Source organism: Vipera berus (assembly GCF_964194415.1).
Source record: "Vipera berus genome assembly, chromosome: 4".
Lineage (NCBI taxonomy): Eukaryota > Metazoa > Chordata > Lepidosauria > Squamata > Viperidae > Vipera > Vipera berus.
In genome coordinates this window covers 87,500,558-87,526,586 of record NC_138206.1, presented here as the reverse complement: position 1 = coordinate 87,526,586, position 26,029 = coordinate 87,500,558, and the positions used below count along the sequence as shown (strand labels likewise).

Here is a 26,029-nt window from a genome sequence, read left to right as displayed (position 1 = left end):
AACTGGATGGCCTCCACATGGGAACTGATGGCCATACATAATGGTTGCGTGGCGGCTGTAATTGGCCCAGACAGGAGCACTCGACCATCGATAGTCTCCACTAACATGGGCGGATCCACCGGGCACTGGGGAACAGCCCATTTGGCCACAAATGCTGAGTCCATAAAATTTGTGGTGGCCCCAGAGTCAATTAAGGCATGGACTGGAATCCCCTCTGGCTTGCCAGGAAGGATCAGACGTGCCTCCAAAATCAGATGCCGTGGAGGTCCACAGGCAGCATCGGAAAGACATCGCTCAGTGTTGTTGTGGGACGCCCGATCTATCACACCGTCTAGATCGGGCTCGGGGCGTTTCCCGACATAAAAGTAGGGGACTTTCTCGGGGCAGGCTCGGTCACTGATGCCCGCTGTCGCTTCTTTGGGCAAAAAGCAGCCAAATGCCCAGGGTCCCCACAGTAAAAACACAACCCCCCCGATCGTCGTCTGTTCATTTCAGTCACCGATAGACGAGACCTGGCGGCACCCAGCTCCATTGGCTCCTCCCTTTGAACTGGGGGCTCACGCACAACAGGGGCTGCAGGGGTCTGTGGGGTGGCACGGCGACTCCTTCGCTGCTGCAATCGAGCATCGATCCGCAGGCAGAGATGGATCAGCCCATTCAGGTCTGAGGGAATATCCACACGGGCCAGCTCATCCAACATCTCCTCCGACAATCCATCCTGGAAGGCATCCACAAGCGCAGCCTCATTCCAGGCGGAATCCTGGCTAAGCAGCCGAAAATCGCTGATATAGCCCTGTAGGGGGCGTTGACCCTGCCTCAGAGCTTTCAGGCGTCGAGTAGCAGTCTGCGCCTTAATAGGGTCCTCATACATCAGACGCATATGATCACAAAACCCCACAAAGTTGTCCAATAATGGGCTAGGTTGAGCCAGCAGAGGCGTGCCCCAATGAGCTGCATCACCCGAAAGAAGGCTTAACACAAACCCCACCTTATCCCGGTCAGTGGGGAAATCAGCTGCTCTCACGCTGATAAAGAGCTGGCATTGTCCCAGGAAAGCAGGAAACAGTTCTGGAGTGCCTGTAAATTTATCCGGCATTGCAACTTGGCATTTTCCCCTGGGTGGGGGTGATGGTGGGGGTGCAGCATGAACCTGAGCTTGCAGTTGAGCCACCTGAGCTGCCAGCAAAGTGAGTTGCTGGGTGAGCTGGGCATTCTCAGCACGTAGCTGCTCCATAATATTAGTAAGGGGTGGGTGGCTGAAGGCAAACTGTTCTGTACCAGCCTGCTACCGGCCCTGCAGCAAAAGCAGGGACGACCCCTTTACAAACGGCAAGAGGCTGGAATAAAGCCTGCCAAATTTATTCACATAAAACAAGCGCAAGACAAGACACCAACCATAAAACACGAGCTAAGACGCAGGAACAATCCAAGCGGTTGCCTTCAGCAAACCAGCCCTCCCACACATTCCCCTTAAATACAGTTCAGGGCGTGGCCTCTCTGTGCCTCCTTCCGAGGTGCCCCATTGCCTCCCTCTGTTTACTCCTGACTGACTGCCTCCTGCGTCGGGCGTCCTTGAACAGGGCCAGCTGTGGGTCATCTTCATCCACGCTGTCAGGCTCACACAGCTGGGTCTGCGTCGTGACCAGATGAGAGGGGCCTTGCTGGGGGCTATCATCAGCAAGATCTTCAACCCCCTCAGCAAGGTCTTCAACACCCCCCTTCTCCTCTGAGTCGTCCGACCCAACTGCCGAACCCACAGGCTGACCCTGAATCGCAACAACCACTTTCTACAGACGGACGATTGAGAGCATCCTGTCATACAGCTTTACAGTCTGGTTTGGAAGCATTACTGCTTCAGACAGGAAGGCAATGCACAGAGTGGTGAGGATGGCTGAAAAGATTATTGGCAGTTCCCTCCCTTCCATCCAGGACATAGCATATAAGCACTGCTGTCTGGGACTCCACACATTCTCTTCACAATCTGTTTTCCTTGTTACCTTCTGGGAGGAGGCTTCGTGGTATCTGAAACAGAACATCCAGATTCAGCCACAGTTTTGTTCCTGTCAGAACCCCAATGTATTTTGTATTTCTTTTCTATGCCCTCATTTTCGGGTTCTGCCATTCTATTGGGGGGGGGGGAGGACCTAAGGGTGTTCTGCTGTATACTTCGTTTGCTTTGTTCTATCCTCTTTGAAGTATCTTTCTTGGGGTGTGAAAGGAAATACCTTCAGCCATCTGCCTTATCTCCAGGCAGATGGGAAAAAGCCACGGAGAAACCTGATAGCCTTGAGAACAGCGCCTTATCGGCTCTTTCCTACAACAACTTAGCACCTATGGATTAACTCAATTCAAACCATCCAGATGGACAGTTGGGGTGGGGTTTAAAAGGGTTCTTTTAATGTAACATTTTGCATGGGAAATCCTCAGATCCTGCCTTACTATACTGCCTTCCAATAAAAATTCCTGTTGAAGCAAAGTTTAAAGAATTCTGCTTTCTTGGGAAGTTTAACTGAGGCAAGTCCTTACAGTTCCATACAGTATTAACCTTGTGAACTGTAAACCTTCCTCTTTTCACTATGTATTCAAGATGGACAGTGATTAATATTTATATGTTATTTATATGTAAGGTTGTAGGTTTATACATGCTGTATATAGCATGTTTAAATGTATGTTATGTATGTGTACAGTTTTGAGAGCAACAAATTTTTATTTTTAATGAATGCCAGTGTGCCCACAATAAAAAAATGACTATAAAGGTTATCTATCTATCTACATGAGGTTACCCTCATGTAAAACGTGTCATCCAGGAGCCGTGCCCACCCCATTGCCGGCAATGGCAAAACTGTCCCGATATGTTGTGCGACGTCATGTGATGTCACGAGTTTGACATGTCTGTTCTAAGGCCAATTCAAAGTGCTGGTTATGATCTTTAAAGTTCTACATGGCATAGTGTCAAGCTACTATGGGATCATCTTTGCCCCATCACAACTGAGCCTATCTCAACTGGTCAAGCAGGAAAGGTATGGGCACGGACCCATCAGTCAAAGAATTCCCAGTGGCAGGGTCCAGGAAGAGAGCCTTCTCTGCTATTACCCTCACCCTTTAGAATATCCCCCCCCCGAAGCAAGGCAGGCTCAAATTCCTGGCCTTTTGAAAATAGCTAAACATCTGGCTCTGCCACTTTGCTTGGAGCTCATAGAAGAGAATGCCGTGGGACTGGTTAGTGCACTGAAAGCTCTCCCCCTGCCTTTTAATTAACTTTTAATGTTTTTAACTATTCTTGCCCTATTTTAAAGTTTTATATTCAGTTTTCTTGTTTTTAATATCATATGGTTTTATCTGTACAGCACCCAGGATCCCTCTATAAAGGATATGGGCAGTTTCTAAATATGATAGATAGATAGATAGATAGATAGATAGATAGATAGATAGATAGATAGATAGATAGATAGATAGACAGACAGACAGACAGACAGATATAGATAGATTAACTGTTTATTGTTTGAGGTACTGCAGCTCAAACTGCAGCTAAGAAAAGCACAATTAAAATTACCAATGATCAGAGCAACCTATGAAAAAGGTAACAGATGTAAGTTTTCAGGAGAAAAAAGTGACTGAGGTGAATGTTACTTCAAAAATCTCATTCTTATTTAAGGACTTCTCACACTGCTACCACCCCCAGTAACTGTAGGCTACTGACATTTACAGATAAATATTTTCAAATGTTAAAAGTGGAAAGTTAATATGATATGAAGCAGAAGTCCAGCTTTCAGAATTAATTTTATTTTCAAAAATTACTCCAGTATTAATCCCACATAGACACACAAATTACCCATGGCTGCAACTCAATACTTAATTTGGAAATGTATTTCCCTTTCTAGAAAAAAAGACAAACACAAGGAGGAATAAGGAGAATCTCATGGAGGAAGCAGTGGAGAGAGTGACAGGTAGAAATCTGTAACCAATCATGTCTTTCAATGGCAAATGTGCTGTGAAATTCAAGCTCTCTCAGCAGACATTTTGAGTTCCCATTCCATATTCTAACAATTCTGGAAATCCCCTCCACAAAGTCTGGGAAAGGCTCTACTGCTTTAAGGAGTAGATAGATGGGACATTTGCAATTCCTTGTGTTTTTGAAGCATCCTTTTGTCTTGCAGTCTAAAGCACTGCACAAACCATGTCAATATCTTTTCTTTTGTGGGGGTATAAAAATAATACCTGCATATGTAACTAGGTATATGTTGATTTAAAATACAAACAGTATTGGGGGTATTTTTATTTAAATAGAATGTTATGTTTAAACAAAGTAGGAAATTCTTAACCTCTTAATAGCAGCTCCAATCTAGGTTACATGATCAGGAAGGAAGGGGCTTCAGAATGGAATAGTTATTCCAGTACACTCCCAGTGTGTCTCAACCTCAGCATGGCTGGTTGGGGGATTGTGGGAGTTGAAGTCCATACACCTTCAAGTTGCCAAGATTGAGAAACATTGAACTAGTCAACTACCTCTTCTATAGAGATGCACTGAAGGATTTTTATTTAGATCTTTTTCTATTGTAGTCTTTCTCTGGATCCAGCAACTTTTTGATTTGTAGGAAGTCATTCCCCCCAGAGAATGAAATATTTTGGGTAATATTGAAAGAGGCAGGATTGAATATTTCCCCTAAATGAGAAATGGAGAAAAAATCTTAACAAAGGCAGAAAGAGTCCATCTTCCTGTCTCAAGCAGAAACCTGAGGAGGCCAATCTTTAGAAATGGAGATTTTGTAATCCATTCAGGAAGTTTGGGGCACATGACTTATAAGCAAAATGTCTTCAGCCACAGCTGCCACAGAAGGCTGGAGCTGATGGGATTAGAAAAACAAAGACTCCTAAAATCTACATGCCTCACTTAGTTCCAAGGACAAGGCATGACCTCCCAGCCACAATGGGAGTCAGGCAATAATAATTAGAGTACCAAAAGGGCACACTCAAGCACAGGTCAAATTACATTTCACAAAGAACAGGCATCTCAAAAACAAAGCCTCAAAGAATGTATAAAAACCCATCAACTCTCAATTCCATTTTGTCCGCTGTCCCAGAACTTCATGCTGTCGCTGGTTCTGCTCATCAATAAACCTTCTTTCTTAAGCAGCCTCCATTTTATTCCCAGCTTGGAAGTGGACCTGATTTTTCTTCTAACAAATTCTTCCTTTTTTTGGCTTCTCACACCATCCCAAATTTGGCCTCATTCTTTTCTACTTCTGGAGAGTCATCCTGCTGATAGACAATCAGAGATAGCCCTGAGCTGTTTTTGAGTGGGGAGAAGCATGTCGAGTTTGGCTTCTGAAATTCTTCTCAAAGCATTTACCAGCATTAACTGTAAAAAGGATCTGTTTTCTTCTATGTAACTAAATGAATATGTTTTACCTCTATGTGTATGTCCCTGGTCTCCCATTCTGTAGCATATAATACATGTGTACATGCATTGACAGGTAAAAGTTGAGCTGCATCACAGAACTTAGAATGGAGTGGTCAGCAACTTCTAAGACACTGCCCAACTGCCACTACATTTTTAATCACTTCATTTTTGCAAGCTTATCCCACATATAAAACTTAGCCCCACTGAGATCTTTCTATAATGTTTCTCTGCTAATAATTTCAAGCCTATATATATTATTTCCAACATTCATACTTATTGTCTATTATCGTGGTCCAAGTATTGATCTATTGCTGACACAACCCCTTGATATAGTTTGGTTGGTCATTTGGGACTTCTGAGCCTGGCCCTTCACTATTTGTCCTTACAGTATATGTTAGTGACAAATTCTCTTTTTTCCTCCTCTAGTATACACAACAAATAGATAATCCATCTGAATCGCTCATATGAATATGCAAAAATGCATTTAACGTGATGAAATTAAGTTGCTGATTATAATTACATTGTTTTAGCCATCCACAGCTCCTATTTCGAGTGGTTCGTTTTGAAACCAAGAAGTATGACAACCATTTGATACAACACCTTCCTGGCTTTGGAAAAGGAGAGCTTCCCCACGCTCCTGATCCTTAATCGATGAGTCACAGGAGGGAAAGGAAGCTGCTTTCTACCTTGTTTCCAAGAGCTTTGTCCTCTGGGACAGCTGGCAAGATTGCTTGGAAGCTGTGCCTGGCCTATTCTCAGTCGGGCTAGACCAGGGGTAGGCAACCTCGGCTCTTTTATGACTCATGGACTTCAACTCCCAGAATTCCTGAGCCAGCTATGCTATGCTGGCTCAGGAATTCTGGGAGTTGAAGTCCATGAGTCATAAAAGAGCCGAGGTTGCCTACCCCTGGGCTAGACCAACCACTCAGGCGGGCTGTGGATTTCCTCTTTTCGTTCTTCCCCCTCCCGCGGAGGCCAGACTTTTCTCTCCAGCGGAGGCGCATCTACGAGGGGGAGAGGGGTCCGGACCGCTTCGGCTGTAGCCTGATCGCTCCAGAACAGCGCCTCGCTCGCTCTCCCAGGCAGCCTTCCGGGCAAGGAGCGTCCAGCCCCCTCGAAAGGCAAAGACCAGGAGCGGCGACTCCTCCCCCGGACCCGGGGCGGAGGGAGAGGGACTGGCTCGCTCGCGGACGCGGCTGGAGCGGTGGCGGGCGATGTAACCCTGGTAGCGGGGCGAGCTACAGCTGGGCGGGAAGATGTGGCTGAAGCCCGAGGAGGTGCTCCTGAAAAACGCCCTCAAGCTCTGGGTGACCCAGAAAAATAGCGGCTACTTCGTGCTGCAGCGCCGGCGGGGACACGGCGACGGTGGCGGTCGGTTCACCGGTACGGAGCGCCCGGGGGGGGGGTGTCGTTCGGCCGTTCCCGCCGGAATGGGGAGGGAAGGGGCAAAGCGGGCCCTGGGCGGCGGCGGAGGAGCGATTCTTTCCAGGCGGCCGCGCATAAATCAGCAGGGAAAAGCGTAGGAGTTGCCTGTGAACCTCTCAAGTGCAAGAGGAGCGGGTGGTTGGTTCTTAGCCTGGGAAGATCCCATTCCTTCGACCCCTTCCAGAGGGAGACCCATCGGGCTTCTCTTGCTGTCCCACGAAGGGATCTCAACGCCACAACGAAGTCTCGTGGACTTCGGGGTGCTGCAAGAGAGCCTCTGCTTCCCCCTTTCTAATCGCGGCGCCCTCTTGAGGGGCAGCGAGGCGGAGCTGAAGAAGGAACTTCCGCGGGGATGAGGAGGGAAAGGCCGCTGGTCCTGTGCCCGAGGTGGGAAAGGAGAGCAGGAGGGAAAAAAGCCTCTGCGTAGTAGGCAATTCAGCCAGGAAGCCCAGGAAAGAACGTCGAAGCGTTATACTTTTCTTAGGCTTGATCTGCAAATATTGGTTTTCCTTTTCCTCTGAAGGAGGTGGGTGGGTTGGCGTTGGTATAATGGATACCTCTCTATACTGTCTCGCAATGTAAATTCCCTAAGTCCATTTGGAAAAACGCAGAATATATATTCAATAAAAGAAAACTTCCTTTGTGTTTTCTGTAAACCTGATTCTTGCAAGACACTAAGACTTATAATATCTAGGATGTTTTGTTTCAGTACCTCACAGCTGTTGAGAAAAAAAATAAAAAGGAAATAAGAGAAATTTATTTGAAAAGCGCAGTTCACAAGAGAGAACTTGAAACTGAACTTGAAACAATTTGGAAGGAAATAATAGATGTATTTAAGATGTATTTAACATCTCCATCAGTAAAGCAATAGACGCAGTGTATTTTTTAAATGCTAAACTTAAGTAAATCCTACCTTTAGTTCTATAACTTCTAGTATAGTTTTGAAGGTATAATTATGGATATAGAAGTTTATTTTAAACAAATATATACAAGCACTTTTTCTTAATTGCTTTTGCTTGGAGGTTACAAAAATATTCTTCAACAGAGTTCAAATATATCTGAAAATATCCTAAATAATAATAAAAGTATTAAATAATATTTATTATTAACTTATAGTCATGGTTCAGAATAGTCATGGTGAAACTAATTATAGAAATAAACTCACCATTTTTAATATTATTGACATTTTTTTACTACAGTGATGGCATGATAGCTTTCCACATAATTGTATGGTCACTAAGAGTCCACAATGACTTGGCTCACAGCCAGCCAACTAGTTGTGAAATTAGTTGTTGACTAACTTACATGCATTTTCTTTGTCTATGAAGCAGTTTCAATATAGATTATAGTTAGGTTCAGTTATTAAACTAAGGTCTTATTTTAATGATGTTTGATTCATATAATATGATAAGTCAAAGCTAAACAAATCTCATTATGGCTTAATGATGTTTGAACACAGTGTACCTCTCTGAATTAATTATGCTGAAAACACCAGAAATTCCTAAGCTAGTAGTGTAAATTTTGTCCTGTTTATTAAAAATGCAATTATGCACCTTGAATTTATTCTTCAGATATAAATAGTAATAATTCTACAGTATACTTCAGTAGCCCAAATTACCGCTGTACTTACCTTGTAATTAAAATGCATTGCTATATATAGAAGTGATAGTGGATTTCAAAACTGGAATTTTTCAAGTTTCATTGTTCCTTTCAAGCCACTTGTAATGCCCATTTGGCTCCATCTATCCAACTTTCCTATTTTATAAAAATCCCTGTTATTTGTACTGGTAACAAAAAGAGTATATTCATGAACAATATACTTATAAATATTGTTGATAATAAGCAATAGGAAAATATTAAAATTGAGATGAAGGTGATACATTTTTAATTTATTTTCACTCTTTACTGTTTCTGATGATGCCATGTTCTATATCACTTCTTAATTTATATTATCAGGTTTCTCATATTTTTCTACAGATTATTTATATCATATATAATTAATTTATAGAATTCACTGGCTATGTTGTGCCTTTACCCTATCATTGCATGGCTTAGAATGAAGTATAAACTCATACGTTATTGTTTAAATTGTGCCAACTAGGTGGCTTGTTTCACAAACAGTGGTTAAAATGTTCTCATTTAGTGCTATATGTGGATGCAACCATTTCCCCAAGATATGTTAACAAGTCTGAAGTCTTTACAAAAAAATAATTTGCAGTGATAATTTAACAGCTATTAAACTGAATGCTCAGATGAAACATGATGCTAAATATTAAACACAAGACAAAAAGAGTCATTAAATCTACTGAAATTTATTTCCTGACTAGATCAATGTTTTGCCACCCCTATCAAATCCTGATAAATCTAGTTTTGAGAAAGATATAATTGAAGGATATTATTTAATGTGCCTACTGTCTTGACAATACTCATATATTAATTTCATATAGTAATGTTTGTGTAGTTTTATTTTAAACTATTAACATCATTCACAGTCCTTAAGAAATTTGTTAATTTTCCAGTTGCTATTACGTGATAACTGGATCTTTGAACACATTGTTAAACAGGTTTATAGAGGTGGAAGTGTCTTTGAGGTTGTCACAAGGGATTCAGATGACAACATTCTTTGTAGCTAATTATCATCACTATAAGAAGGAATGCCCTGCTTTTATGAAACTGGTGTGAGAAGACTACAGACTTTAAAGTTTATGGAAATAATGCAGCTAAAGTTAAAGACTGAGCCATAGTTGTAACAGCCTCCCATATTGCATCCATAAACTCTATTATTTTCTCTTAAAATTCTCCTTTTCCTTTATTATTATGCCAAACTACGTATAATTAAAGTAACCCCACAGTATTTCCTTTTTTATTCACGCTTCCTTTTCCTCTTTCTTATGTTTTGCTGTGCTCTCCCTCCCATATTTTAAGTACATTTCAGAGACCCTTCATATCCAGTCTCCGTAAAAACATATTTATAAGGTGCTGTATAAATAAATGTATATAAATAAATATACATTTAATATAAAATAAAATCTCATACCAAAATCAGTTGGATTTAAAAGGTTAGGATGCACCCTAACTCTTGATTCTTGAAATCTATCCATCAAACTTACAAGTTTTTCAAAAATATTTTTACTAGCTTTGTTGAAGATTATACTGCATTTTGACATTCATTCCATATCACGTATGGATAACATTGTCACTGGATGTGTTGGTGTGCTCCTGATTAAATGTTATATGTAAGCAAGATTTAGCATATATAAAGATTTTTTCTTGGTTAAAGCTTAAATGTTTTAAAAACATCACTTTTTGAAAATAGGCATTAGATCAGAGGTGTCAAACTCGCAATGTCACGTGGCATGTCGCGACGTATCGCAACTTTTTTTCCATTGCCAGCAATGGGGTGGACATGGTTTCACCATGATGCATCTAGTCCACAGGCTGGCAGTTTGACACCCCTGTATTAGACAAATTGGAGGTAGCCTGGCATTCCAACTTTTATGTCAGACATGACACACATTTGATACAAACATACAGCAATTTGTCACCAGATGTCATATTGTCTCTATTTTAAATATAACACACTGTTTTTTTAAAAATGTTTGTTTGTTTATATATTGCCATTATTATTTTTTTACAAATAACTCAACGCAGTGAACATATCCAGCACAGTATTCTCCTCCTATTTTCCCCACAGCAATAACCCTGGGAGGCGAGTTGGGCTGAGAAAGGTCACACAGCTGGCTTTCATTGTGAAGGCGAGACCTGAACTCACAGTTTCTTGCTTTCTAGCCCAGTGCCTTAACCACTAGACCAAAGTGGCCTTCAATGATAAGGGAATGATAGAATAATCTAATGAGAGAATATTGTTCTCTCATTAGATTAATGGCTGGTTATTCATTTTATCTTCTCAAAGTTTTCGTTGAAAGGAAAATACCACTGACTATATTTAACTGCTGCTTTGAGTAATCTAAAAATAATCTCCATAACTGCTAGAATTAAGATGACCCTTAATTAAGAAGAATATTAGTATGTGGCATTCATAAACAGTGATTATATTACTGAATTCAATTACAAATTTTCAGCAGTATGAAACTAAAAAAAATTGTCTCACTAAATGTGTGTGTGTGTGTGTGTGTGTGTGTGTGTGTGTGTGTGAAGTACACCATAAGGAATAGATCTATTGCTATTAATGTAACTCATAAAATCCAACCAAGTTTGATAAAATTGTGGTACCTGCTTCTGAAATCTCATTATTTTACCTGTGATTTTTTTTCTAATTGAAGAGGCTTTACTAATCACCAAATCAGATATTATCTACAGGTGAAACTCAAAAAATTAGAATATCATGCAAGAGTTCATTTATTTCAGTAATGCAACTTAAAAGGGGAAACTAATATGTGAGATAGACTCATTACATGCAAAGCAAGATAGTTCAAGCCGTGATTTATCACAATTGTGATGATTATGGCGTACAGCTCATGAAAACACCAAATCCACAATCTCAGAAAATTAGAATATTGTGAAAAGGTGCAATATTCTAGGCTCAAAGTGTCCCACTCTAATCAGCTAATTAAGCCATAACACCTGCAAAGGGTTCCTGAGCCTTTAAATGGTCTCTCAGTCTGGTTCAGTAGGAATCACAATCATGGGGAAGACTGCTGACCTGACAGTTGTGCAGAAAACCATCATTCACACCCTCCATTAGGAGGGAAAGCCTCAAAAGGTAATTGCAAAAGAAGTTGGATGTTCCCAAAGTGCTATATCAAAGCACATTAATAGAAAGTTATATGGAAGGGAAAAGTGTGGAAGAAAAAGGTGCACAAGCAGCAGGGATGACCGCAGGCTGGAGAGGATTATCAGGAAAAGGCCATTCAAAAGTGTTGGGGACTTTCACAAGGAGTGGACTGAGGCTGGAGTCAGTGCATCAAGAGCCACCACACACAGACGGATCCTGGACATGGGCTTCAAATGTCGTATTCCTCTTGTCAAGCCGCTCCTGAACAACAAACAACGTCAGAAGCGTCTTACCTGGGCTAAAGAAAAACAGACCTGGTCTGTTGCTCAGTGGTCCAAAGTCCTCTTTTCTGATGAGAGCAACTTTTGCATCTCATTTGGAAACCAAGGACCCAGAGTCTGGAGGAAGAATGGAGAGGCACACACTGCAAGATGCTTGAAGTCCAGTGTGAGGTTTCCACAGTCTGTGTTGATTTGGGTAGCCATGTCATCTGCTGGTGTTGGTCCACTGTGCTTCATTAAGTCCAGGGTCAACGCAGCCGTCTACCAGGAGATTTTGGAGCACTTCATGCTTCCTTCCGCAGACGAGCTTTATGGGGATGCTGACTTCATTGTCCAGCAGGACCTGGCACCTGCCCACACTGCCAAAAGCACCAAAACCTGGTTCAATGACCGTGGGATTACTGTGCTTGATTGGCCAGCAAACTGGCCTGACCTGAACCCCATAGAGAATCTATGGGGCATTGCCAAGAGAAAGATGAGAGACATGAGACCGAACAATGCAGGAGAGCTAAAGGCCGCTATTGAAGCATCCTGGTCTTCCATAACACCTCAGCAGTGCCACAGGCTAATAGCTTCCATGCCATGCCGCATTGAGGCAGTAATTGCTGCAAAAGGGGCCCAAACCAAGTACTGAGTACATATGCATGCTTATACTTTTTCAGAGGTCCGATATTGTTCTATGTACACTCCTTGTTTTATTGATTGCATGTAATATTCTAATTTTCTGAGATTGTGTTTTTGGGGTTTTCATGAGCTGTACGCCATAATCATCACAATTATGACAAATCACGGCTTGAACTATCTTGCTTTGCATGTAATGAGTCTATCTCATATATTAGTTTCCCCTTTTAAGTTGCATTACTGAAATAAATGAACTTTTGCACGATATTCTAATTTTTCGAGTTTCACCTGTAAGGTTTTCCTGTGTTGCACAATTACAGTTTTGGCTGCTATAATTAAATAATCATTTTTTATTTTTAAATAAAAATAATAACTACAGTAATTCTAACTGTGGAGATTATCTGATTGTTTCAAACTTTAATAGATTTACATTTTCCAGAAAAAAATATGTTTAATATCTCCTAGACCTAGACTCTAAAACCAGAACAATATTGCAGCAGAAATCTCTAGGAACTCTTACTTATGGGCTTTCCAGAAAATGTTTCAGGTCTTGTTATAGCTTAAACCTTATGTAAATAAATCCATTATTATTTCAACCAATCATTCAGGCAAGTGATTTCCTTTTTATTTTATTATAAGCACATCCTTAGCAATGAAAGTAGTGTCAACTCAATTCAGATCTTCCTGCAAGACCAGACTTCTCATCCTGATTATTATTTTATAGTAATTGAATTCTATTATTTTTAGATTTCTCAGGTACAATATCAACTCAAGAGTCATTTAGTTTTCCTTTCCCTCCATTCAGTGACAATATACAAATGAAAACAAGGCACAGGACAATTGCTGGCTGACATACGTACATACATACATACGTTGGCATACATACATAAACCATGCAAATAGTCTCAACTTGCAACCATTTGTTTAGTGACTGTTCGTAGATACAGGAGTACTAGGAAAGGTCACTTATGACCGGTTTTTACACTTAACGATTGATTACATGATTAAAATTTGGGCACTTGGCAATTGTTGATTGTCTGTTCTGGAGTCATGTAATCACCATTTCCAGCTTTAGAGAAGCAAAATTAATTCAGGAAACCAGATTCGCTTAACCAGTGCTTTTTTTTTGTAAAAAAAAAAGTGCTGGAACTCATACACGTCATACAACCCGCCATGCCTACCCTACAAGGTTTACCTTTGTAGTTGGAAAAAAAAAACCCCTTCAATTTTTAGTGTATCTAAAAGACTAGGATTTTGTTCAAGCTAAGTTAATACTATTAATGTTACCATGCACTGTGTGGCTTTAAATTACAAGAAGGCATTTTATTAACCTTTTGGGACATTTACCACTGGCATACCCATTTAGTTTAATGAATGGAAATGTCAGGTTTCTATGTGGAATGAAATTGGCCTGATAAAACAAAATTTGGTTGCTTGTAAAAGATTGAATTATTTTTAAGAAGTTGTCAAACAAGGTGGAAAAATTACATTTGGAGTTTAATATGGATATTGACTTGAAACATATTAAAGTTGAAACTTTGTCAGTGAACAGATTACTTCTAATTTACCTTTAAGTTAAACCCAATTTAATAAATAGATCTGATTAAACTTTATACTGTAGGTCTACCTTTACATCTGACCAATACATAATTAATATATAATTCTTTTTTAACTTTTGTATTTTTTGTATTTTTATATGGTTGCCCTGTTCACCGCCCTGAGTCCTCCGGGAGAAGGGCGGTATATAAATAAAATTATTATTATTATTATTATTATTATTATTATTATTATTATTATTATTATTATTATTATTATTATTATTATTATTATTATTAATAATACTGTATATATTACTATATATATTACTATATAATACTATATATATTATATATAGTAATATATCTAATACTATATTACTATAGTAATAATATGTATTACTCCAAATCACAAGACATTGGCTTTATTCTTATTCTTCCCCTCTGCAGTTTGAATATAAAATATAAAAGACTAAAAAGAGATTTTCATAGACATCCCAGCCTTTGGACTACCCAAGGAACTGAAACAGCAAAGTTTCGCTGTCGGGCAAGCTTCCACGCCAGCCGCCTTTCTTTCCTCTCGCTTTGCCTCTTTTTTAACCTCACAACTCACCTTCTGTAAAAACGAGGATAGGAAGGGAAACAATAGGAAAAGAACGCAACTCTGGACAATCCGTTGAAAAAAGGTGCTGGAACTCTGTTCCGGTGCATTCTATGACAAAAAAAGCCCTGCGCTTAACGATCACACAATTCACTTAACTGACAAAACTTCATAAAATGGGTCACAACTCATCAACTGCCTTGCTTAACAGTGGAAATTTTGGACTCAATTGTCATAAGTTAAGGACTACCTGTACATGACCAAGAAATAAAGCATGAAACTACTTAACCATTCTTCATCTAGCCACTACTATCTTCAATGTTTCACCACTATTCAGACAAATGTTTTAGCAGTATAGGCAATCCCCTTTTGCAAGTAGCCAAATAACCCAAAAAGTCTTTAAGTGTAACTGATTATTTCATCCAAATTGGAAAACCATAGTTTAGGAACAAGCAAGATAACAAGCCAATCTGAAGCTAAGTTGAAGTGTTTTGACTTACTCAAAAGTCACTAGCAATTAACAACAGTGTAGGGAAAAAATAGGAGACAGATTAATTTAAAATGTTTTGGTTTATTGCAAAAGCAGTAGAAGAGAGGCTTTATGCATATTCAGTCGAGATATAAACATGCAGATACGGCCATCATCTTTACAAGTCAGTTCAAATGATGAAGCATATATTGTAAGCTTCTTTTAAACCCCCACATCAGTAGCAGAATGCTGTTTAGCTTCTCTCTACTAAATAGCCTCTTCCACCATTTTCAGCCTGTAGGACATTTATCAGGCTGTAAAGAGTGAGGGTGGAGTAAGACAGCTGGCAATGCTAAGAGTTTGACTGCTGTTCTCTAAGTACCTCTTGACTCAAAGCACCTAAAATAAGCATATGGAAAGAAATTCAGTGCTAGATGAATCTTTAAAGTTTTGTATGAAAAGAAATAAATTCAATGTTAGAAGGATTCATTTTGCTGCAGATAGATGAATGAATTAGAAAGCAGTACAAATTAGGTTCCTTTTTAAAAATCAGAAATATCATTTGTATTGAGTTTTCAGATATTCAGATTGTTTTAACACACTCAGAAGGATGAAGACCTCCCATGCTTTCTGCTCTTACTTAACGGCTTGGATTTTAAGATACTTTTTTGATTTATTTATTTTTAAAAAAACCTGTTCAATCATACTTAAATTATTTATGAATTTAGTTTTCCTCCAGATTAGTTTTCCTCCAGATCCTCCAAACTGCTATTTGGTAAAGAAGTAATCCTGTCTTACAAAACAATCCATTTCAGGAAGATTCATATGAATGATTAGATTGTACAAATATAAAGTGAGTTCTAATCTCACTTTAGGCATAAAAGCCAGCTGGGTGACTTTGATTCTGTGTCTCTCAACCCAATCCACCTCACAGGGTTATTACTGTGAGGAAAATAGGAAGAGGAAGGAGTATTAGATATATTCACTGCCTTGAGATATTTATAAAAATATTAAGGCAGTATATAAATAGCATTTCCCATTTTAATATTGATGAAAAGTCATTCATACTTCAAGAATTCCTTTTTTCTTTTCTGAATACAGCCCTCCATTCCAAATCTCAGAGTTAGGACAAAGTTTAGAAACCATACTTGACTAAAATGTTGAGAATTTTTTGTACAAGGATCATTATATAGCAGCTACACTGGAAAGATATTATATAGCAACTACACTGCATGAATATTTAGGGGAATTTAGCAATGTTTACTTCCTGATTTGCACATCTTACAGAAATTCCCTTTCTGTTGCCCAAACTGGCAGTTGACAGTTGCTTCAGCCCAGGCAATAGACTGGAGCCGTCCACTTCACCTAGTGGGAATTTGAGATTGATTATGCCATCTGGCACTAATTCATTTTCCACTTTCTCCTCCTTTCCTAGTATCTGTTGGCCTTGGTAGAATACAAATTCATATAATAATTTTTGTGAAATCTTTTCCATGAGTCTTAACATTTTATATTTTACATATAAATAAAATCAAGTTGCCTTCAAATTTAGATTGACTCTTCTTGACTTGTGGAATCTTTGGTGCTCTCTGAATTTGGTTATTTGCTTGGAGATATTTCATTACCAGACTATGTAATGTCGACCACTCACAGCCCGGCCAAAGCCTTGGTGGATGCCTGGGAAAGGGCTGCCACCGAGGCACTTGACCGTGTTGTACCCTTGAGACCCCTGACCCGATGCAGATCCCATCGAGCTCCATGGTTTTCCGTGGAGCTTCGGGAGATGAAGCGTCGGAGACGGGGCCTAGAGAGCTGTTGGAGATCCAGCCGATCCGAATCCGACCGATTGCGACTAAGAACCTACATTAGGTCTTATCTCGCTGCAATAAGGGTGGCGAGGTCTAATCACTTTGCTACCCTTATCGCGTCCGCAGATAATCGCCCGGCCGCCCTGTTTAGGGTGACTCGCTCCCTTCTTAACCAGGAGGTGAGGGAGGATCCCTTACAGGGACGGGCCGAGGAGTTTAGTCATCATCTGACGGACAAAATCGCTCAGATCCGGGCCGGTTTGGACTCTGACTGGGCAGAGTCTGATGTGGAGGAATCGGACGGTCTTGAGCATGTTATCTGGACTGAGTTCGATCCTGTTTCCCCTGATGATGTGGACAGGATGATGGGGAGGCTGAGCTCCACCACCTGTTTGTTGGACCCGTGCCCCTCCTGGCTGGTTTATGCGGCCCGGGAGGAGACATGAGGCTGGTTCCAGGTAGTAATAACTGCTTCCTTGAAGGAGGGTATCTTCCCCGCCACCTTGAAGGAGGCGGTGGTGAGACCCCTCCTCAAGAAGCCTGCCCTGGACCCGGCTGTTGTAAATAACTATCATCCAGTCTCCAACCTTTGCTTTTTGGCGAAGGTTGTTGAGAGTGTGGTGGCGCATCTGCTTCCTCTGTTCCTGGAGGAAACTGATTATCTGGACCCGTACCAATCGGGTTTCAGGCCTGGGCACAGCACGGAGACGGCATTGGTCACGCTGGTGAATGATCTCTAGCGGGCTCGGGACAGGGGTTGTTCCTCTGTCCTAGTCCTATTAGATCTCTCAGTGGCTTTTGATACCATCGACCATGGTATCCTACTGCGGTGTCTCAGGGGGTTGGGAGTGGGAGGCACCGTTTTACAGTGGTTCTCCTCCTATCTCATGGGCCACTCGCAGTCGGTGTTGATGGGAGGGCAGAGATCTGCCCCGAGGCCTCTTGTTTGTGGAGTTCCTCAGGGGTCGGTTCTCTCTCCCCTCCTGTTCAACATCTATATGAAGCCGCTGGGCGAGATCATTCGGGGTTTCGGGGTGGGGTATCATCAGTATGCTGATGATACCAAACTTTTTTTCTCCACCCTGAACCAACCCAGTGATGCCCTTGCTGTGATGTCCCGTTGCCTGGAGGCGGTCCGGGTCTGGATGGGGAGAAACAGGCTTCGTCTCAATCCTGCCAAGACTGAGTGGCTGTGCATACCGGCATCTCAGGTCAACCAGACTATTCCATCTTTAACGATGGGGGGTGAGGTGTTACCCCCCATTGATAAGACTCGCAACTTGGGCGTCCTCCTGGATTCACGGCTCAATTTTGAAGACCACATAGCAACCGTGACCAGGGGGGCTTTTGCCCAGGTTCGCGACCCTACCTGGACCGAGATGCCCTACGCACAGTCACTTATGCACTTGTGACCTCCCGTTTAGACTACTGCAACGCTCTCTACATGGGGTTGCCCTTGAGGACCACTCGGAGGCTTCAGCTGGTGCAGAATGCAGCTGCGTGAGTTGCGATGGGGGTTTCCCGACACTCCCATGTAACACCTCTACTCCGCGAGCTGCATTGGCTTCCAGTTGCCCTCCGGGTGAGATTCAAGGTGCTGGTGATGACCTATAAAGCCCTAAATGGCTTGGGTCTGGGATATCTGAGAGAACACCTGCTGCCAGCATCAAGTTCCCTTCGTCCAGTGTGCTCCCACAGGGAGGGCCTTCTCAGGGTGGCGCTGGTAAAAGATTGCCGGCGGATAACACCCAGGGGGAGGGCCTTCTCTGTGGGTGCGTCTGCCCTCTGGAACCAGCTGCCCACGGAGCTTAGGACTGCCCCCGACCTTCGTTCATTTCACCGGGACCTGAAGACCTGGCTCTTTGAGCTTTCCGGCCCAGGCTGAGAGTTTTACTCGGGGTTTTTTAGTGATGTTATATACAGTAGCTTGCTGTGTTGGTAGAGGTTTTGTTTTCTCCTTTGTAGGTGCTTGATTAGGCTGATGTTTACTGCTTGATCTGATGTTAATCTTTGTGTTAATCCCTGCTCATCTAAGTGTTGATTGCTGGTAAAGAGCTGTTCAATTTCCTTTGTAGATTTTTTAATTGTTTTTTTTGAATGGTGTGTAAATGTTGGTTAGCTCTATGTACCTGTTGATGGTTGATTTGTCCGAGTTCCAGGCTTCCAGGAATTCCCTAGCATTTTTTGGTTTACCTTGATCTAGGATATTCACAGCTTCTCAGTTGAAGCTATGGCTAAGTCTCTCCATGCCTTGTGAAATTAGGAGTTTTCATCATGTTTTCTAACTGCTAGTTTAATGGTTCTGATAGATAGAGCCAAATAAATCAGAACTCCGAGCTAGAGGCTTCCTCAAAGAACATGTTTAATGGATACAAAATATTGGTATGGTCAAAAGTGAAACCAAGTCTAAAATTCCTTCCAAAGAGTTACAGTATTACAAAGTCAAACTTCCCTCCTGAGTGCTATGCAATCAGCTACATTTCCCAATAGAATAGCTTGGCAGGCTTTCTAACACCCCACCCAACCACCTAGAATAACCAACAGAATGACCTTGGTTCCCAAGGAACACAGAATTGTTTAGACTAGCGAAGATCCTCCGCACCCCCTCCCATTCATGTGGCAGCTTAGAACAAGCAAGATGGCTGCAGCCAGGTTTGTTGTAGAGTTGACAGTTGGTGTTCATGGATGCACTCTGCTAATCTTCTGCCTGTCTGTCCTACAACTGCTCAAAGTTGCAACCTATCTGAAAAAGAGAGTTATAACCCAGTTATGACAGTGGGGAGAGTACAGTCACATGACTGCACTTCAGGCACTCAGCAACATGCCCACATTTAGAGACAGTTGTAATGTCCTATAGTCAGATGACCACATTTTATTATGGTTTTGCTAAATACGGAAGTTACCTCCATTTTTCAGCAAAACTGTGCCATTGCAAACAGTGGGGTCACTTAACGACAGAGACATTTAATGACCATGGCATTTATTTTACTACAGTCGTGTTTGCTTAATAACCACTGCAAAACCCATGACATACGACTCCAATGGCTGAGCTCCAATACAGTCATACTGTATGTCAAGGACTACCTTTAGTGGCCGTTACAGTCCTTCCATTGTGTGTTTGTAGATAAGTCCTGATTTTTTCTTCTTGGGCTACTGGGTCTTTTAGTTCACTTAAGATATTTCAGAGGGTTTTAATTGGATTCTGTGCTGCAGTGATGCTCTGTGGTTATAATAATCTTTTAGTTGTCTCTGAGATGTTTTTGATGTATGGCAGTATTATCTTTTTCATAGCTTGTGTTAGTTGTGCTATAGTGGCTTGAATGATCAAATACTTTTTGATAAAGTTGTATAGGTATCCATTTTGTTGAAAGATGTTATATAGGTGGTCTGTTTTCTTTTTTCTGATGTTCTGAATGCAATTGCAGTGCATTATTGCTCATCTGAATAATGTTACACAGCTCCCCTTCTGGGAATTTGGGTTGTTACTTTGGTAATGGAGCATTTGGCTAGTGTGGATGGTTTTTTTGATAGATTTGTGTTTCTGATTTGCTACCATTTCCTCTGCTGATGAGGATATCCAGGAAGGAAATATGTTATTGTTTTCTTCTTCCCTTGTGGATTTTATTCCTTTGAAGATGTTGATTGTGTATTCTTTTTTTTTCCTTTTTGTTACAAAGACAGTTATCTACACAACAGATCCATATTTTTTCCTGCATAAATGGGAGAACTATATTGTCTAGATGCTGTATTATGGTCTTTGCTATGATTCCTGAAAATGGTGATCCCATGGGTGTTCCTCTGATCTGTTGGTATATTTGTATGTCAAACTGAAACTAGGTAGTGAGGCAGAAGTTGATGAGATCCATGATTCTAGGCATTTTGATCTTAGTCTATTTGATTAGGTTAGATGTGTTGTTTAGTACTGCTGACAGTACTGCTGACAGTTTTGTGACTGGATCTAAACAGTGCTATGACATCAAATGAAACCATAATCTCCTATACTTCTTTTATTGGATTTTTTATTTTCTTGAGACAATGTAGTGGGGAGCTGATAGAATATCTGTTCCTCTCTGTGAGATATTCAAGTTGTTTTGTAAGAAGCTGTGTTGTATGTTGGGCTTCCTGATAATGCAATTGAATGAAGATGTATGTAAGGTTTATGTATTTGTAGATGTCCATAGAAGCATGGGAGAATGGACCCATTGCTTTTCATCTACCACTGTTTTTCTTTTGTGATTTTATATTTCTTGGTTAGGTTGTTATGGGTTCTCTTTATCAGGTTATCTAGTTTCTGTATTAAGTTAGTATTTACTAGGTTGTAGGTTTTTGTTATAAGATTTTTAACAATGTTTTTGTTACAACTCTTGTTGACTTTGTGGATTATTGAGATTTCACATCCAATTACTAAACAAACCCCGTATTTCTTGGCTTCTGAACCCAGCTGGGACTAGCCAGTGCTGTCAACAACTGAGATACTCTATATGTAGTTTATATTACTTTTTTTAAAAAAAAATCTCACCGTGACCAAATCAATTGTAGAACAGACATATTTAAAATAGATAAAATAAATAAAGTTTAAAGTTTAAAGTTTATTATATTTGTATACCACCCTTCTCCCGAAGGACTCAGGGCGGTGAACAGGGCATATATAAAAATACAAAATACAAAAATTAAAAAGAGAATTAAATACGAGCCCGTACTAAAAACAGTAGAAAAATGTAAAAAAATCCCCAATAAAAAACCCCAACGCATCCCCCATCAGGCCAGGCCGGCTTGTTCGAATAGGTAGGTCTTCAAGTCGCTTAAAACTTAAAGAGGGGTTATATTGTATTTACAGTGCAGAACATTTTTTTGTTTTATTGCTGATTTGTTATATATAAAATAAGTGATGGAAAGGTTAAAGCAAAACAACTAGATTATGAGACCAATAATTCAGTTGTGAAAGAGGAATTGAACAAGTATGAAACAAGAAGTACACATATGTGATATTTTCTATTGGGTTCATTGTTAAGAGTTGTTAAGTTTCAGTTTTACATACATATCCTAGATTGATGCATACTGAACTACTGATTCTCCTAATCTACTTAAGTAGATTGTCAACACTTATTTGGCACTAAGGTTTCTTGTAATAGAATGCTGTATTATTTTCTTGAAGTAAATAATACTTTCAACAAGATTACTTCATCTCATCTGTGCCATCCATTTTCTAAAGTTATATCTTGAAGCCTATTTTAGATTTGGCCCATTCCAGATCCCTATCCTTATTACAGATAAGACCTTAGTGTCAAGCCAAGCCCAGAGACAACACAGCAAAGTCCAATTGAGTTCACTCCTTATTTGCTTGCATCTAATGGACAGAATCTTGCCAAACTAAAGCTGTAACTTTTAAAACTACTATGGTAGCTATATCTAGCTCAGCACTGCAAAGTCTCTTAATCTGGTCTTCTCTCTAGGAAAGCTCTGTGTTGCAAAAACATTTCCCTGCTGTTTCTCCTGGTGCATATTCCACTATACATACAGTGCTTATACATGCAATATAATTAATAAATAATACATCCGGTCTGCAACTTAGGAGTTCTCCTGGACTTGTGATTCCTGTTCAAAGAGCAGATGGCAGTCATGGCTAGGAGAGCCTTTGCTCAGCTTCAGGTTGTGCACCAGTTGTATCTTTCCTGATTCATGAGTCCCTTTTCTCAGTCATTCAGGCCCTAGTCATCTCATGGGCTGGACTTCTGTAATATGGTTTACATAGGGCTATCCTTGAAGAATATTCAGAAACCCAAACTGGTGCAGAGTGCAGTGGCTTAGGCAGTTCTTGGGGCCCTAAGAATGGCCCATGTAACACTACTCCTATGCGAGCTGCATTTGCTGTCAGTCTGCTTCCGGTTGCAATTCAAGGTAACCACCTTTAAAGCTCTTCATGGCATGGGTCCAGGCTACTTGAGAGATCATCTCATCCCATTGGGATTGGCCTGTCCCACCTGTCCCAGCAGGCTCACATTTGAGACCCTGTTGCTGCTGCTGGGCGGGGTGAGCTCCTATTATATACTCCAGCTTCTGCTGACCCAGCAGTTTGAAAGTAAGTGACCACAAGTAGATAATGGGTACCACTTTGGTGGGTAATATAACAGAGATGTGAAAGGAGCCCCCAACTGGGCGTCCCCCAGGCAGTGTTGATGTCACCATCCAATCCCTTCAACCCAGAAGCACTTCAGCACTTCCAACACAACTATAGTACCTGTGCCAGCAGAGGAAGCGTGCTGTGGACCTCATCAGCCCAATTATTCTGGTGAGTGGGGTCCAGGAGAAGAACCTTTTTGCCATTGCACCTGCCCTGTGAAACATCTTTGCCCACAGTATGAGGTTGGCCCTGACCCTCCTGACCTTCTGGAAGATCCTTAAGACCTCACTCTGTCAGTTAACCTGGGGCCCCAATGGGGGAATATGACAGTGCAGATGGTTGATTGATTAACAACAGATCCCACCTCTCCACTATCTTGCTCTCACCCTCCCCAACTTTTAATTGGGCCGTGGTGTTCTGGATTTTATATTAACTTATTTCTGTTTTTACTTTATAGTTTTAATTTTCTATGATTGTAAGCCACCCATAGTTACTTTGAGAACGATGTTTAAGGGTATAGAAGGAAATGTAATCAAAGATATACGGAACAAAAACTAGATTAGAAAAAATCAGCTTCCTCTGGAGTTCACACATACTTGAATTAAAAAGTACACACCACTTTTTAAAACAGACAAATATCTAAAATATGCTCATTTTTAGAGTTGACAGGCAGCCTATAAATTTTACAAATATTTTAGATATTTGTCTGTTTTAAAAAGTGGTGTTTGTACTTTTTAATTCAAGTACGTGTGAACTCCAAAGGAAGTTGATTTTTTCTAGTCTAGTTTTTTATTATATTTCCTTCTATACCCTTAAACATTCTCATTAAAATGCAAAGCTTGTCTAATGGTGATCTTTGAAGAATTAATCACCAGACTAAAGCAATAGGTGATGAAAGTAGAAGTGTCAAGTTGCATGGAAGCACTGTTAATTGTTTTTTCCCCATGCTGTTATGATACAGTAGTTATATTCCTTGTAAAAATTGAAAGCATTGGCACAATTGTTTCATATCTTAGCTCCAGAAAAAAATCTATGTTGTTCATGCGCTGCAGTGAAATTTAATACAAGTGCATAGGGAGGTATAGTTTTGGTCTTGCCAATAATTTACTAAGCCAGTGGATAATGCATTAAAGTTTTATCATTTTCAAGTTTTATCATTACTGGACTATATCTGTAACAACAACAATTCTCAAGACTTAAATTCTGTCTGGTGCAAACACACGAAGGTCCAATTAAACTGATTTATTGCTAAAATGCCTATGCACAGGAATCTTCTCAACCAATTGTTAATACCTGCTTGGAGTTAGAAAAGTGTCAATTGAATTCAAGGCGGCGGGTGGACTTTGCTTGTGGCTACCTAGGGATTTCAGGCTGATCCCTATTTTAACTCTGCCCACATATTCTGCCACTCCTACTAAATCTGACTTCAGAACAGTGATTTCAATCCTGTGAATTCCAGAGTTGGATTTTGATAAACTACATTTAGAAGTAATATTGCTGGCTAAATTAAATCTCATAAACATAATTAACACAAGTTCCTCCCGTTCCATTTATTGCTTATTCCTACTAGTGTGTTAGTTTTTAACCATAAAATTTAGTTTGATTGACATACATTGTGAGTAAAAGTCTATTTTTCAACTACCCTTTTCCTCTAGGTCGTCTAGTAGGAGCTCTGGATGCTGTACTTGATTCTAATGCACGTGTTGCTCCATTTCGGATTTTGCTACAAGTACCAGGATCACCTACTTATTCTGCCATTGCATGTGGTGAGTTATTGAATGGATCAGAGCTTTACTGGGCCATTGCCATTGGTGAGTCATATATCACACAAAAACTGAACTCTGAGCATGCTGTGGTTTGCATGTCAAAGAAAGTGAAGGTAATATTACTGTGAGAAATAAGTAACACTACTGTTTGGGTAAGCCATACTTAACAAATTTCATATTTTATAATGTTTCCAGGTTTGGATAATATTAAGATTTATAATAAATAATAATAAAGTTGGAAGGGACCTTGGAGGTCATCTAGTCCAATCCCCTGCTCAGGCAGGAAATCCTATACCATTTCAGACAAATGGGTATCCAATCTCTTCTTAAAAACTTCCAGCATTCACCGCTTCTGGAGGCAGGTTGTTCGACTGGTTAATTGTTGTGTCAGGAAGTTTCTCCTTAGTTCTAAGTTGCTTCTCTCCTTGATTAGTTTCCATCCGTTGCTTCTTGTCCTGCCTTCAGCGCTTTGGAGAATAGCTTGACTCCCTCTTCTTTCTGGCAACCCCTGAGATCTTGGAATACTGCTATCATGTCACCCCTAGTCCTTCTCTTCATTAAACTACACATACCCAATTCCAGCAGCCATTCCTTGTATGTTTTAGCCTCCAGACGTCTAATCATCCTTGTTGCTCTTCTCTGTATTCTTTCTAGAGTCTCAACATCTTTTTTACATCGTGGCGACCAAAACTGGATGCAGTATTCCAAGTGTGGCCTTACCAAGGCATTGATTATCTTTTCCAGAATCTTCCCAGGTATTGAGGTCAGGCTGATAGGTCTGTAGTTTCCTGGATCTAATTTTTTTCCTTTTTTGAAGATGGGAACTACATCAGCTCTTTTCCAGTCCTCTGGTAGTTCCCCAGTGCTCCAGTATCTTTGAAAGATATAGTTCAGTGGTTCTGAGATCACATCTGTCAATCCCTTCAGAACCTTGGGGTGTAATCCATCTGGTCCTGGTGATTTGAACTCATCTAGGCTGGACAGGTGCTCACTTATCATTTTCTTGCCTATCTTAACTTGTGTTTCTATTCTGTTTTTTATGGCACTGGTTTTGGTAGGTTGGACTGTTTTTTCCCTTTGTACAAGATTATCAAGCTTTCTAATTGTTCACCCTAAAAAAGAAACTGAATCACACCAATAAACTGATAAAACTCACAGCTTTTTCAATACCAGAAAAAACATTATTAACTGCAAAAAAGAAAAATATAACCATATAAACAAAACTGGACTTTGCTAATCAAGGAATCTGCTGTTTTTAGGGGAGGA

General features: G+C 40.6%; 1 protein-coding gene across 4 annotated transcripts in view; it reads left to right on the top strand.

The window, feature by feature from the left end:
• Positions 1-6,344: 6,344 nt before the first annotated feature.
• Positions 6,345-26,029, top strand: part of TBC1D8 (TBC1 domain family member 8) — a 54,077-nt gene continuing 34,392 nt past the window's right edge. For all 4 annotated transcript variants that reach the window (XR_014026351.1, XM_081327140.1, XM_081327139.1 and 1 more), the window contains exons 1-2: positions 6,345-6,784; positions 24,653-24,763. Coding sequence is in view for 3 of the 4 variants with exons in the window: in XM_081327140.1 (XP_081183266.1) it covers positions 6,658-6,784; positions 24,653-24,763 (238 nt within the window). In the remaining variant the exon portion in view is untranslated. The remainder of the gene's footprint in view (positions 6,785-24,652; positions 24,764-26,029) is intronic.